Source organism: Urtica dioica, chromosome 1 (genome assembly GCF_054948205.1).
Source record: "Urtica dioica subsp. dioica isolate 48M chromosome 1, U.dioica_male_clone48M_v1_H2, whole genome shotgun sequence".
NCBI classification, from domain to species: domain Eukaryota; kingdom Viridiplantae; phylum Streptophyta; class Magnoliopsida; order Rosales; family Urticaceae; genus Urtica; species Urtica dioica.
The window spans coordinates 17749930-17765162 of NC_142756.1; the positions used below are offsets into that span (position 1 = coordinate 17749930).

General features: G+C 37.7%; 1 protein-coding gene across 1 annotated transcript; it reads right to left on the reverse strand.

Moving 5' to 3' along the window:
• Positions 1-74: 74 nt before the first annotated feature.
• LOC149407624 (Peptidase M50 family protein) lies at positions 75-1783 on the reverse strand. Its single transcript, XM_089614629.1, has one exon. It carries the CDS (start codon positions 1588-1590, stop codon positions 277-279), a length of 1314 nt encoding a protein of 437 aa, XP_089470755.1. The 5' UTR covers positions 1591-1783; the 3' UTR covers positions 75-276.
• Between the last annotated feature and the right edge of the window lie 13450 nt (positions 1784-15233).

Consider the following 15233-nt stretch of genomic DNA (forward strand, 5'->3'; position numbering starts at 1 on the left):
ATCCCAACACTTGACACGAGTTGTCGTTTGGTGAGCCCCTGAGAAAACGACACACATTTGGGCACTGTTAAGAATCGGCAGAAGAGATCCAATGACCATATTACTATCTCCGATACACCAATGCCCAAAAACGTCAATATACATCCATACATACACATATTATAGATATAACCTTTACAAGACTATATGATTAGAAACCAATTCTTGATAGCACAACATAACAATAATAATAACAAAAAAAAGGCAATTCTTTCTTCTTCATCTTATTGTTCTTCCTCACAAGATGTCTCTAACAAAATCAAGACTCAGAGTGTCCTTGACAATGAGATAAAGACCTAAAAGCACGACCACCATAATCCCGGACGACGTGATTCTCTGCTCGATCTCCATCGGAATCTTCCGACCCCCACGAACGGCCTCGACTGCGATCAAAGCCAAAGACCCTCCGTCCAAAGCAGGCAAAGGAAGCAGATTTACGATCGCGAGGTTTATGTTGAGCAGCGCCGCGAACTGGTAAAGCCCGTCCGAGTTCGATCGCGCCACCTCAGCGCCTACGGCGATGATCGCCACGGGGCCAGAGACTTTACCGGCCGTCTGCGAAAAGTTTGAGAAAGTCTGCCTCAGCCCGTCGACCACGTTAAATGTCAGCCCCGAAAACTCCCTCCACGAGAAGCCAAACGCCTCGGAGACGCTCTTCGGACGGATCTTCGTGAACTTCGTGTTGGGCGACAATTGGACCCCGATCTTTCCCGTCCCGTCCGAGGAGTTTTCGTCCGGCGTCACTCCCACCTCGAAGTCCTTCTTCGCTCGCTCGATCTTGAACATTAGGGTTCTCTTCGGACTCCTTTTGATGGCCTCGACCAGGCTCGAAACCGCTGCCGAGCCGGATTTCGGAAGCTCGGCGCCGTCCACGGCCACGACCACGTCTCCGGGGAAAATTCCGTCTCTCGACGCGGCGGAGAATGGTCGGACTTCCGGGATCAAGACTCCAGGGAAAGCCTCTTGGACCGGAAGGCCGACAGAGAGGATTTGGACGAAGATAATGACGTAAGCGAAGATGACGTTGGCGATCACTCCGGCGGAGATGACGATAGTCCTATCTAAAATGGGTCTGTTTTTCAAGAGGTTTTTGTCGTCCGGTGGGATTTCGCTGTCGGGGTCGTTATCGGGGAAACCCACGAAGCCGCCCAAGGGAAAAGCCCTGACGGAATACTCGACGTTGTTGGCGTTGAACTTGGCTAAGATCGGACCAAACCCTACTGCGAATTTACTTACGCGGATTCCTTGGAGCGTGGCGGCGAGGAAGTGACCGCTCTCGTGGACCACGATGATGGCCGTGAGAACCAGACACGCTTCGAGGACGGACTGAGCGCTCTCGAAGTTTCCGGGGTCGATTCCGGCGAAAGCCCAGGACTTGAAGCTCTCTCTGCTCTTCGGGGCGTGGGACGAGAGAGATGGGTACGGAAATGGAGTTTGGGGTTGGGGTTTTAGTCTGAGGAAGTGGGGTTTGAGTGGGAGGAGAGAGATGGGCGATCTGAGAGAGGACGGTGAAGAAGGGGCGTAGTAAGAAGAGAGGTTTATGACCACCATGGCTGTGTGTGTGTGTGGTGGGATTAGGGAATGGGATTAACAGAGTAAGAATTGGTTTGTGTTTGTGAAAGGAGAGAGAGAAGAGCGTTGTTTTGGATAATTCATTCTTCTTGCTCTCTTCTGTGGACGGGAAGTGAACTCGTCTCTCTCTCTCTCTCTCTCTCTCTCTCTCTCTCTCTTCTCTGTTTTTTTTTTAAATTATTTCATTTGATTTATTATGGTCCAGTATGGCCCAATGGGCCTGAAATTATCTTGCTCTGTGCAGTAGTCGAAATTACCCTGCCTACATCTAATTAGTCATTATTTATTTTAAGAACAGCTCTTTTTCTTCTTGGTTACCGTTTTATTAGACTAAATTTTTTATTGGACGAAAATAAAACTGTAAACTGGGTGAAAATAAAAAAAAGAAACTAACTGATTTTGTAAGAAGTATATAAAAAAAAAAAAATTGGAAATTGCCCACGACTAAAACAGTGCTCTCTTTTTAAGTGCGTGTAATTTTTAAAAAAAAATGTCAAAGATAGGAGAAACCACAATGGAGAAAGATGAAAAAGAATAGGAAAAGAAAGAAGACGAAAAAAAATCAAGAAGCAGAGGAGAAAGAGCAAGAAAAGAAGAAAGAAGAAGGAGGATGTAAAGAGGATGATGTCAAGAGGAAAACGTTCAAGAAGATAGAGAGCCAAAAGAACACAAAGACCAGAATAGGACTCCTGAGGGCTTCCATGATCAAGAAACCACCAGGAATCTAAATTACTCAATCGACAATGCGAGTTGGTTTATGAGGTCAGTGTTGGGAATTAATCATGTTTCACTGACGCAGAAATTAGAATCCTAAACAATTTAGATTCTATGGAAATATGAACAACATATCTAGCTTCTATTAGACATATCAATGAGCTACTATAAAAAAAATAAAAAATAAAAAATAAACTAATAAGAACATTGCTAAATAGAAGGATAAAAAATCATTATGTCATTCTCTCCCGGAGAAAATTTAACAACTTTGCAATCATGAATTCTCTAGGCTTGACGTTTACGACATTCAAAGACTCGATGTTGGATGTCATTACCGAGTACCTCATTTCGCTAAGAAACAAAGAGCCTAATTCTGGTGGCCTATGTCGTTTTGACGATAATATCGGACTCCTATATCTTCTACGTCAATCATACTGTTGAAAAAACAAGTTGGTTTCAAACACAAATAATCGCTCTGATAACAATTGTTCGGGAAGTAAAAGTTGGTATTAAACAAGAACAATCGCTCTGATACTAATTGTTGGAAAATAAGGGTTAGGTATCGAACACGAACGATCGCTTTGATCCCCATCGGTGGGTAACAATAAATCTAATATTAAGACACATACCATAAGAGGGTTTCATTATACATACCTTTCAGCTCAGCTACAGATCCTCCATGCTCTTAGCTATATGGACCTCTTTGCTCTCGGATTCCTCGGTTGCCCCTTGCTCCTTGGATCTTTAGATCTCGAAGCTCGAGATTCCTCGTCGACTCCTTGCTTCTTGGATCTTCGGATCTCCAAGCTCTCGGATTCTTTGGTGGCCCATCAGTTGATTGATACCAGAGTCTTCCAAGATGTAATCTCCAGAAGAATAGAGACCAAGGTGTGGACCAACTCTTCTTCTTACTAATTATTTCAACAAGGTGTCGAAATAATTCTTTCTTTTTTGGGAAGTGGTATGAACGAATTTTTCAACTCTGCGAGAGACGGAAAACGTCAAGACCAAGAGGAATAGGTTTGCCGATATTTCAGTGTGGAATAAGATTATGTTGGATGAATTTTGCACTACCCCAAGCCCCCTATTTGTAGGTTTCTAGCTTACCAAAAATAGAGTATGCACTTTTCTGATTTCCTTTGATTTTATTCTAATTAATATGAAATATTTATTCTATGAATAGAACAAATCAAGTATCTTCTATGTACTTTAATAAATAGAATATCTATATCATAACTGATATATATTTACTTCTCATATTAGAATATATTAATCACACAACTGATTAATATGGAATATCTTCATGACATTTTAATAAATAACATAGTTAATGTATTATTTATTTCTCACAATAAGAGATACTATTCAATAAATAGAATAGTATAGAATATCTCCATGATACTCTCAATAAATAACATAATTAATAAATTATTTGTTAGTCACAATAAGATATACTATTCTATAAATAGAATAGTAGAACATATTTTCATGATACTCTCATAAATAATTACTATATTAAAAAAAAATCACCATATCGTATCATATTCAATACATAATATTTATTTGCTATTTGAAAAAAGTCTCAATTCAATTGGGCTTTGAACAAACAAATCCAAAGCTCATGTACCATGATATACATGTCTACCACAAGCCTTATTGGGAATTTTGGGCTTATATAAATTGCTCATTTACAAGCCCATTTAAATCTAAATGATACTCCGAAGTTACGTAAGCAATTAATAACTTATTCAGAAAATACTTTACTCTGAATGCGAAAAATATTGCAAGCAAGTTGCAGTAGCGAGTCTGTAATCAATTATCTAATTATTATGAGTATCTCTATCCATCTTATTACAGCCACATTGGGGACTATAGACATAGTAACTTAAGCTCCTAAGAATCCGAATAAACATACGAAATCTCTATTTTTTCTTATTCATTCGATTTGTCAATCTCGGCATCGCACTACTAGATGAGCCGAGACTGCACTCTTCTTCTTACTAGATTTATATTTTACTCGATGTTTATGAGCGTCTATTGGTATAATCAGTTTATGAGCTCTATCCTCCAGTTTCATTTCGTATCGAGAAATGTCGATTATTTAGTTATCTTTATGGATACATATGAGCCTTAAGCATAGTTGTTTCCCTAGCGAAAGATTCTTTCGTAGGTACTTACAACGAAAATACGCGCAATCAATCGATTCTAGAATCAACCTTTGGGTGAGTGAACATTGACCTTCTTTCAGGAAGGCTGGATTCCGTATATGTGAATTACTTTCCGTCAAATCAGATCCCTAATTTCCAAGACATTAGTATTTATGCATCTTCAAGTAGCCATTATCGAATCAGTAAAAAAACTCGGTAATACAACATAGAAGTCTGTGATCACTTCAAGATTTAGATCAAGCCTCACTGTGACCATCGTAGCGCCCTCAGTTCATGTGTCGTAACGGTGCTTAAACGACACATCAACAACCAAGGTCTGTCTGGTTCATACACCTACCAAATATGTAGAATGGTCCCTCAAGTGATCAACATATCACTTGTGTTCCACATATGTGATTTTAGATCCAGCTATCCAATCATGGATCAATCACCGATCATGTTTTAGCTCACCGCCCAAACTTAAATGCCCAATATGTATTTCAGTTTAATACAAAGGCTATGAATGATAGTCATTATTAATTCTAACTAGAGAACAACACATTAATCATTAATGCTAATTAAGTAAACTTTTTATTATATTCAGTCATTATCTTCAGTGGACAATATTTCTAACACATACCCTATATATGTTTCAAAGTCTACAGAAGTGTAGGCATTTGCCGCAACATAGAATATCTAGTTAATTTCATTTGCGAGACCTTTAAACTTATTCATCACGTTCTTCAAAAAATGAAACATGCAATAACCATCTTCTGAGGCTCTGAATAACTTTTTAACAATATTAATGATTCCCTAGTTTCTGTAGGACACAACGACCTAATGTTCCTCTCCCCAATTGCTTCCTTTAACGTTGTGAAGAAGTAAAACAACGCTTCATTATATTGTGTATCACCAGCACCAAATGGGAGTTGTTAAAATTGTTCATTTGCATTCTTACCACATGCTGAAAACAATGTGCCTTTTTAATAATTCTTCCAAATGTCTCGTCATAACTACATGCCGACAATACTTCCATCCTCTTTTCTAAGCACTAACAGACATGAAGAGGTGTCTGAAACGATGAGAATGAGAAGTTGTGACAAGGTCGAATGACAAACCTGGATTCATAATCGACACTATGTGTATAAATTTAGGCAGAAATGCGAATGACTCATCCTCAGTATCAAATATAGATGCTAGTGCACTCTGCCTTGACCTCCATATTTTTGTGTAACCCATTTTCACTCCCAAATACTGCTGCATGTAACACATAATGTCTATTGGTTTTCATGGTGAACACGCCAGATCGATATACTTATGTTTGACAATATCGCCTACGAATGTGCACGTAGCCTGGAGATGTTTCCTTATCTGAATTGAGTTGCGCACGTATGCTCATAATCATACCTGGAATAAGATTAGAAGAATATTATTTACGCGATAATTATTTTTGAATCCGTGACGACATTATCACAAAATAACTGTATTTCGTGACGATATTATCACGAAATCACGCTATTTCGTGACGTTGTTGTCATGAAAAAAAGATGTAATCCATGACAACATTGTCATGACAGACAAAATATTTGGTGATAACATCATCACGAAATATCAGTCAAAAAATTAGAATATTGAAGTGAAAAATATAAAAACATTTTTACCTTATCACAACAAAGACTTCAGCTTGATTGTTGGCATTGGTGCCCACAAGAAGAGTAATTGTCATAACTTATATACATTTGATGTAATAAAGTCTCACGAAGACTCTTGCTTGTAACTGCTGAATAATTAATAAAGACTTGAAACTTTCATTCATTCTTCCTTGTTTGTTTAAAGCTTTATGATAAACCTCAGTTTTTAGTCCTTAAACAAACCTAACAACAAATGATGAGTCAAATACAGATTTGCATGAACAAACTCTTCATGGTTTGCTTAAAACAGTATATTCACAATCTAAGGATCAAAGTGTTATTGTTCTAAGTATGATTGTTAGGAGAACCTATGATGTCTGATTATGAGACATAGATAGTTGGAGACTTTATTGTTCTTCCTAGGTATCTTCTAAAGATACTGAATTGACTAGTGCACTTCTAGAGATATTGTAAGAACAAATTATTTAACCTCTTCTATCTCAGAGTCACTATGTATGAGACATGTCATTTCATAGCTTACATACTCTCATTTGAGAAAGTCAGAGTTCTAGATTCACTATGTGATATAGACAAGACCTATTGATGGAGTACTAAGTTATGAAGATGTCATGAACAACTTTGGGAAGATCTCATAGATATGGAATTCATGTACAAAATTGCTGAAATGCAATGTATATAACCTCATGCTTTGTTCCTTGGAATATGAATAAATGAACTGGCCAGTGTCCAAATTGATTCATAACTCTTTTGGATGAATCAATGTGACTTGTTAGCTCCTTGTCAAAACATTGTTTCTAACTTATTCACAAGTGACAAAGAAGTTGAGAAAATAACAATTAGAAGGGCAAAGTGGTAATTTTATAGATCTCATCTAGTTGATGATATTAATGAAGGGTAAACATAGATAATATTCAATGGATCCACTCATCACAATTAAGTAGAATTTTGAGTAGAAAATATCTTCATTTGAGCCGAGGATTTTCAGTGTCAACTCTTTAGTGGAGTCAGTTGACATTAAGCTAGAACTTGGAAAATGTTTGTGAACTGTTGAGTCCAAGTATGCTAGCTCAAGCTTTGTTCATTTCGATCCATGAAGTCACTACCACAAGTCATTAGAGAAGGATTAGTTAAACAAGAAAGCTAAGTCAAAACAAGTTCAAATGTTGAACTAGACAAGTTTTACGAAAATTGTCTAAAGGGTAATTTTGTCCTTTTGGACATAGGATGGTATGAATATCAATAAATAAGTTTTTTTGACATTGTCATATGATGACAATGGGAATTAACCCCACGGCCAAAAAGGTAGAATTGGGCCTTGAGGATTGAATTTCATTTTATGGATTTTATGTGAAAATTCTACATGGGTTTTTTCTTGTATTGTGTTGAACAAATAAAGAAACATCTAGAAGCATGTTCTAGAAGAGATTTTCGTGGCCACCATCAAAAGAAATGGAAATTATTTTGTGCATTGATGTATGAAGATGCTTGCCAAAAAGGAGAAGAGGAAACAAATCTATAGCATATATGCTATAATGTTGGATGGCCACCAAGAGGACAAAAAAGGGAAACAAATTTTCAGCCATGGTATTATTATGATAGGAATGAAAAATAAATATTGTGATGATGATCAGTATGTAATATTCAATAGAAAAGATGAAATTACCTCTTCAAGGCAATCTCTTCTCCTATAAATACCACACCTCATTCACCATGTTGAAACAAGTTTTTAGTCGAGACTTTCTCTCTCTAGCCTTGGCCGCCCACTTCTCTCTCCCTCTCTTCTTCTTGCTCTTTTAATTTGGCACCTAGGTCCTCATTAGACCTAGCGTTTTATATTAGCTCTTTGGCTCTAAGACTAGTTCGTGAGTCTTTGTGTTTAATAGTGCTCACACATAAATCCTTTCTAAACTCAAAGGCTATAGTAGTAGAAACTATCGTGGTTACTCGGATTAAAGAAGACACGAAGAAGACAAGCTAAGTGGAGAGATGAGCGATTCAACCTTTCCAAAAGCTTCTCAACGCTCAAGCTTCAAGCAAGGTGGTATCGAAGTGAAAACTCACTATAGTTTTTTTTTTTTTTTTAGATTACATGTTCATGCACTTTGTCTAGGCAGTAAAATCGTTTTACATGTTTTAAAGAATTTTTTATATTCCGCTGCTTGCTAGAAGAGATAAATTATTCTTAATCCTAGATTTATTCCAACAAATGGTATCAGAGCTATGGTCAAAGTTTAAGCATGTGCAAGTAATTTAAAGTATGAGTATGAAACTTGTTTTCTTAATTTTACTCATGTAATGAATTTTCTAGAATTGGTTTTTAGATTTTTTTTTAATTTATTGCTCAGGCCTTTAAATTAAAATGCATATTGATTTTCTACACTATTGAGATGCTATTAAAACACATTAGAATCAGTTCCAAAATTTTTTAATTTTTGCATAATCAAAATCGTGTTTTGAGAAGTTTTAGAATTTCGGGTAACAACTCAATAAACATTTCGTTACACTTAACTCTTTTGCACTTTTGTGCTCGGCCAAATTTCTGTCCGAAATACCTTGAACTTAAGAATACCTCTCAGTAAAGCGAGTGTATCTCTCTGCTCGAAACTCGGATTTGAATGGTTCTTAAACCAAATTATAGGCATGTTGGTCTACTTTCCAAATCATTTGGAATTAGCTTAATTGGACATCGGAGCCGCTGTCTACGGTATTTTTACTCTGAGGTGTGTTTGCTATCCGGGATTTCAGGATTACTGAAAATTTTGGATTCCAGATCCCATTCCGAGAGTTCTAGAACTCAAATGGAAAAATTTCCTTGAGAAATTTTTTTTTCTTCAAGTATAATAAACATAATGTGTAAGATTGAAATTTTTTGATATTTCGAATATTTACTTGAAATTTAGACTTTATAAAAACTAGTTTGAATTTTGAAAAATTGTTTTCATTTTCGAACTTGAAAATGTTTTGTCATCCAAATCAAATTTGTTTTTCAAAATACTTTCAAAACTATATCTATATCACTTATGTTCAAAACTTATTACTCTTGAAAATTTAAGTGGGAGGTCTTTTCGAAGACTAATTGGCAAAAAGATGCAAGAAGATGTGTAATCTCAAACTTCAAGTGTTCAGGTGAGTTAAAAGTTAAAACTTCTCTCACATACGTTCACTAGTAGAAAATAGGAAATGTTTGAGTATGTACCTTGTGCCTTTATGCACTAACACTGCTCTCCCTTGAAACATGTCGATCTAGGAATCAGTTGCTAGAATTCCACTCTATCTCTCTATACAGTAGGAAACGTGTTTCCGAACATATAAGAGATGATGTGCCAACTCTAAAAACTAAGTGGGAGGGTTATACTTGTTGTTGACAAACCACAATCTCCAACCCTAATGAAAAGTGCAATTGTCACCAGACTAAGAGTCACCCTCATGGCCCTCTCTTAAATGAGAGTATTCAACGGTGCTTTGCTCAGATCATTGCTGTAAGAGCTACATCCGAGAGTGAAACAATGAGACAAGGCCTCCCCTCGGTGGATCGTTTATCAAAGTAGATCTCATGGACTAAGTGGTTGGTTACACACTTAGACTCAATCCCTAGTAATCCTCCTTCGAGGCCCTACGAAAGGATATGAGTGATCAAACTTTTTTACAAGGTGGCTAGTCAAATTGATGTATTGACATCTTGGCTATGCATTAATGATGAGTCATTTACTTATGAAAGGAGACTCTTTTAGGCCTTCCCTCGAAGGAGTAAAGTATCATTTCGTTCATAACACCTTTGGATTTCGTCTGTCTTGTTCATCCTAAAAAGTTAAACAAACTTAAATCCTTAACCAAAAGACTAATCATAAACTTGTTTCAAATTATTTTCAACAAGATGTCTCTCAACCCTCTCTTAACCATCCTTTCATCAAACAAACTCGAAGGCAAAAACTACGTTGATTGGAAACGTAACCTCGACATCGTCCTTACCGTTGACAAGCACAAGTGGTACTCATCACCCCATGTCTTCCTCAGACGAATGATGATTTGACTCAAGAGGACAAAGACGCCTTGGCGATCTGGCTCCGCTCCGATGAGATTGCGATGTGCTATATCTTAGCATCTATGAACAATTTGCTCTAGCAGGAGCATCGTGACGTTGAGACAGCTGTTGACATGTTCTATAATCTCCATGATATGTTTAGAGGGCAAGGGCATCAGGCCAGACAGCAAGCAGTCTGGCGGTTTATGAACTGTCGCATGAAGGCTGGGACTCCTGTAAGAGACCATATGATGCTGATCATTAGTTATCTGAATGAAATGGAAATCCTAGGATCGGAGATTGATAGAGAGACTAAAATAGATATGACCTTGGAAACTCTCCCCGAATCTTTTGATACCTTCAAGCTGAACTATTCTATGAATAAGCTAGAGTACACTGTTACTGAGCAAATGAAGGAGCTTCACAATGCTGAAGGTGTCACTAAGAGAAAGAGGAACCAGGAAGAGGCTCATGCTACTGAGCACAAAGCCTCCACTTCTGGATCTAAGAAGAAACCTCACAAGGCCGAGAAGAAGAACCAAGGCAAGGTTCAGAAGAAGAAGAAGCCTTGGGAAATCAAGGACAAGTCTAACCACATATGCCACTACTGCAACGAACCCGTACACTGGCGCATGAACTGTCCTGCCTACCTCAAAGCTAAGGAAAAAGGTATTGTACTTATTAACAAAGCATTCTTAGTAGCTGATAATGTATCAACGTGGATTCTTGACTCCGCTGCTACTAACCATATTTGTTGTTCCTTGACTTGTTTCAGGAAATGCAAAATCTTAGTGGAATGTGACTTCTCCTTCATATGGGGTGATGGGAGTTCAGTGTCAGCAAAAGCGGTGGGATCAGTGACGTTATCTTTTGAAGATCGAAATTTAAATTTGAATCTTGTTTATTTTATTCCTTACTTCGGGAAAAACTTGATATCTGTTGCTCGTCTTTATGAGCAAGATTATTGTTAAAAGTTTATTAAGAGTGGAATTCAAATTTCTCTTTCCAATAATTCTTTCGTCACTGATGCATGTTTGAAGAATGCTCTTTTTTACATTTATCCCACGCAACCTTCGCTTTTAGACACTAATATAGATAACGATCTAGTTAGGGAGCCAAAAAGGATCAAACTTTCTGATTCCTCCCACCTAATAAAATCAACATATCTCTGGCACTTAAGACTTGGTCATATCAGTCTAGACATGATTAAGAGACTTGTGAGGGACGGTCCACTCCTAGCCTCTGCAATAGGTTCATTTCCTACTTGTGAATCTTATATAGATGGAAAAATGACTAAACGACCTTTCTCCGCTAAGGGTCGAAGAGATGCTGAGTTGTTGGAACTCGTACATTCTGATGTAAGTGGTCCGCTCAGTACACAGGTACAGGAAGAATACGAAACTTCGTTATCTTCACTGATGATTACTCGAGATACGATTTTGTCTATCTGCTCAAACACAAATCCGAGACCTTTGGCGTATTTAAGGTCTTCCGGGCTTTAGTGGAAAAGCAAACTGGCAAACAGATCAAAACCCTTTGATCCGATCGATGTGGTGAGTATATGTCTAGAGAGTTGGATGACTTTCTTAAAAAAGAAGGTATCGCTTCTCAGCTTATAGCACCTCGCACACCTCAGCAAAACGGAGTGTAGAGAGAAGGAACCAAACTCTAATGGATATGGTTAGATCGATGAAGAGTTACTCATCACTCCCTCTTTTCTTTTGGGGATATGCCCTCAAAACAACAGCTTACATTATGAACCAAGTCCCGTCTAAACGGTTCCTGGTACTCCTTATGAATGATGGTCTGCTCGTAAACTAAATCTAGGCCACATTAGAATTTAGGGTTGCCCTGCACATGTGCTAAGGAAAAATACTAGCAAGTTGGCTAGTAGGTCATAATTATGTCTGTTTGCTGGATATCCGAAGGAAACCAAAGGTTTCACATTCTATAGTCCCGAGGACAACAAAATGTTCATTAGCACGAATGCTCATTTCCTTGAGGAGGACTTTATACAAGATGTAAAATCTAGAAGCAAAATTGTGCTTAAAGAAAAGTTGGGTAAGGATGCTTCTACCTCATCTGTAAGAACTGTTCTTACCCCAATTGAAACACAATCTAACTCATAAGAATCTCGTCAGGTAGTGCTTCGACGTAGAGGGAGGGCTTCTCAAAAGCCTGACAGGTACATTGTTGGAATCGATCTAGGGTTTAAGAAAATAATTAACGCTTCGGTAAGCGGCCGAATTTTAAAAATTTTCTTTTACAAGTAAAACCAGTTTTTACTAACCTAGACAAAAGAGCAAGTACACGTAATTAAAAACTATTGTGAGCATAGAAGTTTACTAACCTTTCTTGAAGTTTGAACTTTGAGAAGCTTTTGGAAAGTTTGCTACGCTCGTCTCCCCTCGCAGCACGTCTCTCTTTCTTTCCTCGGCACCTCGAGCAACCACGAAAGTTTCTATTGTTGTCAATGGTGCCCACAAGAAGAGTAGTAGTGTCTATTGATGTACATTTGATGTCATATAGTCTTACGAAGACTCTTGCTTGTAATTGCTTATTCATTAATAAAGTTGAAACGTTCATTCATTCTTTCTTTGTTTGAAGCTTTATGATAAAACTTTAGTCTTTTAGTCCATAAACAAACTTAACAACTTACGAAGAGACAAATGTAGATTTGCATGAACAAACTCTTCGTAGTTTGCTTAAAACGATATATTCGCAATCTTAGGGTCAAAGGACTATTGACCTCAGTATGATTGTTAGAAGAATCTATGATGTCTGGTTATGAGGCATTGAGAGTTGGGGACTCTATAGTTCTTCTAGGTATCTTCCGAAGGTACTGAATTGACCAGTGCACTTCTAGAGACAATATAAGAACAAACCATTTAACCTCTTATGTCTCAAAGTCACTATGTATGAATTGCATCATGCTTACCTTAATCCTGAAATGAGACATGCCATTTCACACCTTAGTATTCTCATTTGAGAAAGTCAAAGTTCGGACTCACTATGTGATTCCGAACAAGGCCTATTGGTGAAGTACTAAGTTGTGAGTCTGTCATGAGTAACTTTGTGAAGTTCTCATAGATATGGAATTCATGTACAAGATTGCTGAAATGCAATGTATGTCACCTCATGCTTTGTTCCTTGGAGTGTGAATAAATGAACTGGCCAGTGTCCAAATTGAGTCCTGACTTTTTTGGATGAAACAATGTGACTTGTTAGCTCCTCGTCAATACATTGTTTCTAACTTATTCACAAGCGACAAAGGAGTTGAGGAAATAACAGCTAGAAGGGTAAAATGGTAATTTAGTAAATCCCGACTAGCTGATGACATTCATGAAGGGTAAACATAGATAATATTCAGTGGATCCGCTCATCATAATTAGGTCGAATTCTTGAGTAGAAAATAAATTCATTTGAACCGAGAGATTTTCAGTGTCAGCTCTTTAGTGGAGTCAGTTGGCATTAAGCTAAACTTGGAAAAGGTTTGTGAACTTTTGAGTCCAAGTGTTTAGCTCAAGCTTTGTTCATTTGGGTCCATGAGGTCACTGTCACGAATCACATCGATAGGAATAGTTAAACTGGAAGCTAAGTCAAAACAAGAACGAAGATAGTTAAAAGGGTATTTTTGTCTTTTGAGACATATGATGAAATGAATGTCAATAAATTTTTTGACAAGTTCATTTGATGACTTAATGTCACTCGGCCATAACTTGATTATTGGGCCTTGTGAATTAATTTCATTTCATAAGAATTTTATTGAAAATTCTTAATGGGCCTTTTTCATGTTGTCATGAACAAATGGAAAAGCTTCTAGAAGCCTTTTCTAGAAGGCCTTGGGCGCCCAACCCTAAGAAAGAAAGGGAGTTTATTTGTGCATAAATGTATTTAGATACTTGCCAAAATAAAAAGAGGAAACAAATTTGCATATAGATGTACTAGGGTAATCGGCCATGTTGAGAGAAAAGGCAAGCCATGAACAAAATTGGAAACAAATCAAGGCTTCTAGAAGCCTTGTTTGGCCGAGTTTCTCAAGTGGGAAAGAGGCAATATTTGCTCATGAATATGTGATATTCTATAGAAGAGGAAACTACCTTATTGAAGGTAAAGCCTCTCCTATAAATAGGAGCCTCATTTCCTCACAATTCATTCATCCAAGTTTAAGAGATTTGAGAGACTCTCTCTCTAGAACTTTGGCCGAAAATCCTCTCTCTCTCTCTAGTTTATTTTCGATTTTTTCTTGTCTTGGCACCTAGGTCCTCACTTGACCTAGTGTTTAGCTCTGCGACTTCGAGACTCGTTCTTAAGTCGTAGTGTTTAAAAGTGTCCACTCACTGATTCTTTCTTTTCGAGTGATTTAGTGATAGAAACTTTCGTGGTTGCTCGAGGTGCCGAGGAAAGAAAGAGAGACGTGCTGCGAGGGGAGACGAGCGTTGCAAACTTTCCACAAGCTTCTTCAAAGTTCAAGCTTCAAGAAAGGTTAGTAAACTTCTAGCTCATATTGGTTTTTAATTACATGTACTTGCACTTGTCTAGGTTAGTAAAAACTGTTTTACTTGTAAAAGAAATTTTTTAAAATTCCGCCGCTTACCGAAGCGTTAATTATTTTCTCAAACCCTAGATCGATTCCAACATCTATCACTAAATCACTCGAGAGAAAAGGAATTAGTGAGTGGGCACTTTTAAACACTACGACTTAAGAACGAGTCTTGAAGTCGCAGAGCTAAACACTAGGTCAAATGAGGACCTAGGTGCCAAAACAAAAATCGAAAATAAACTAGAGAGAGGGAGAGGAGTTCGGCCACCACAAGGTCTAGAGAGAGAAGCTCTCAATCTCTAACTTATGTGGAATGAGAAAAATGAGGCTCCTATTTATACGAGAGGCTTTACCTTCAATAAGGTAGTTTCCTCTTCTATATTGAATATCACATATTCATGAAGAAATCCCTTGTTTCCCTTTTCAATTTGGGCGTGTAAGGCATCACCTATGCCACATGGATTTGTTTCCTCATTTATTCTCTCCCTCTTTGACTTGTCTTGGCAGAACTTATACTTTCCCACATTGGGAAATTTATTTCCTCT

Bases quoted from the DNA above. Each gene is read 5' to 3' on its own strand.
- LOC149407624 (XM_089614629.1), bottom strand. From the start codon at position 1,590: ATGGTGGTCATAAACCTCTCTTCTTACTACGCCCCTTCTTCACCGTCC.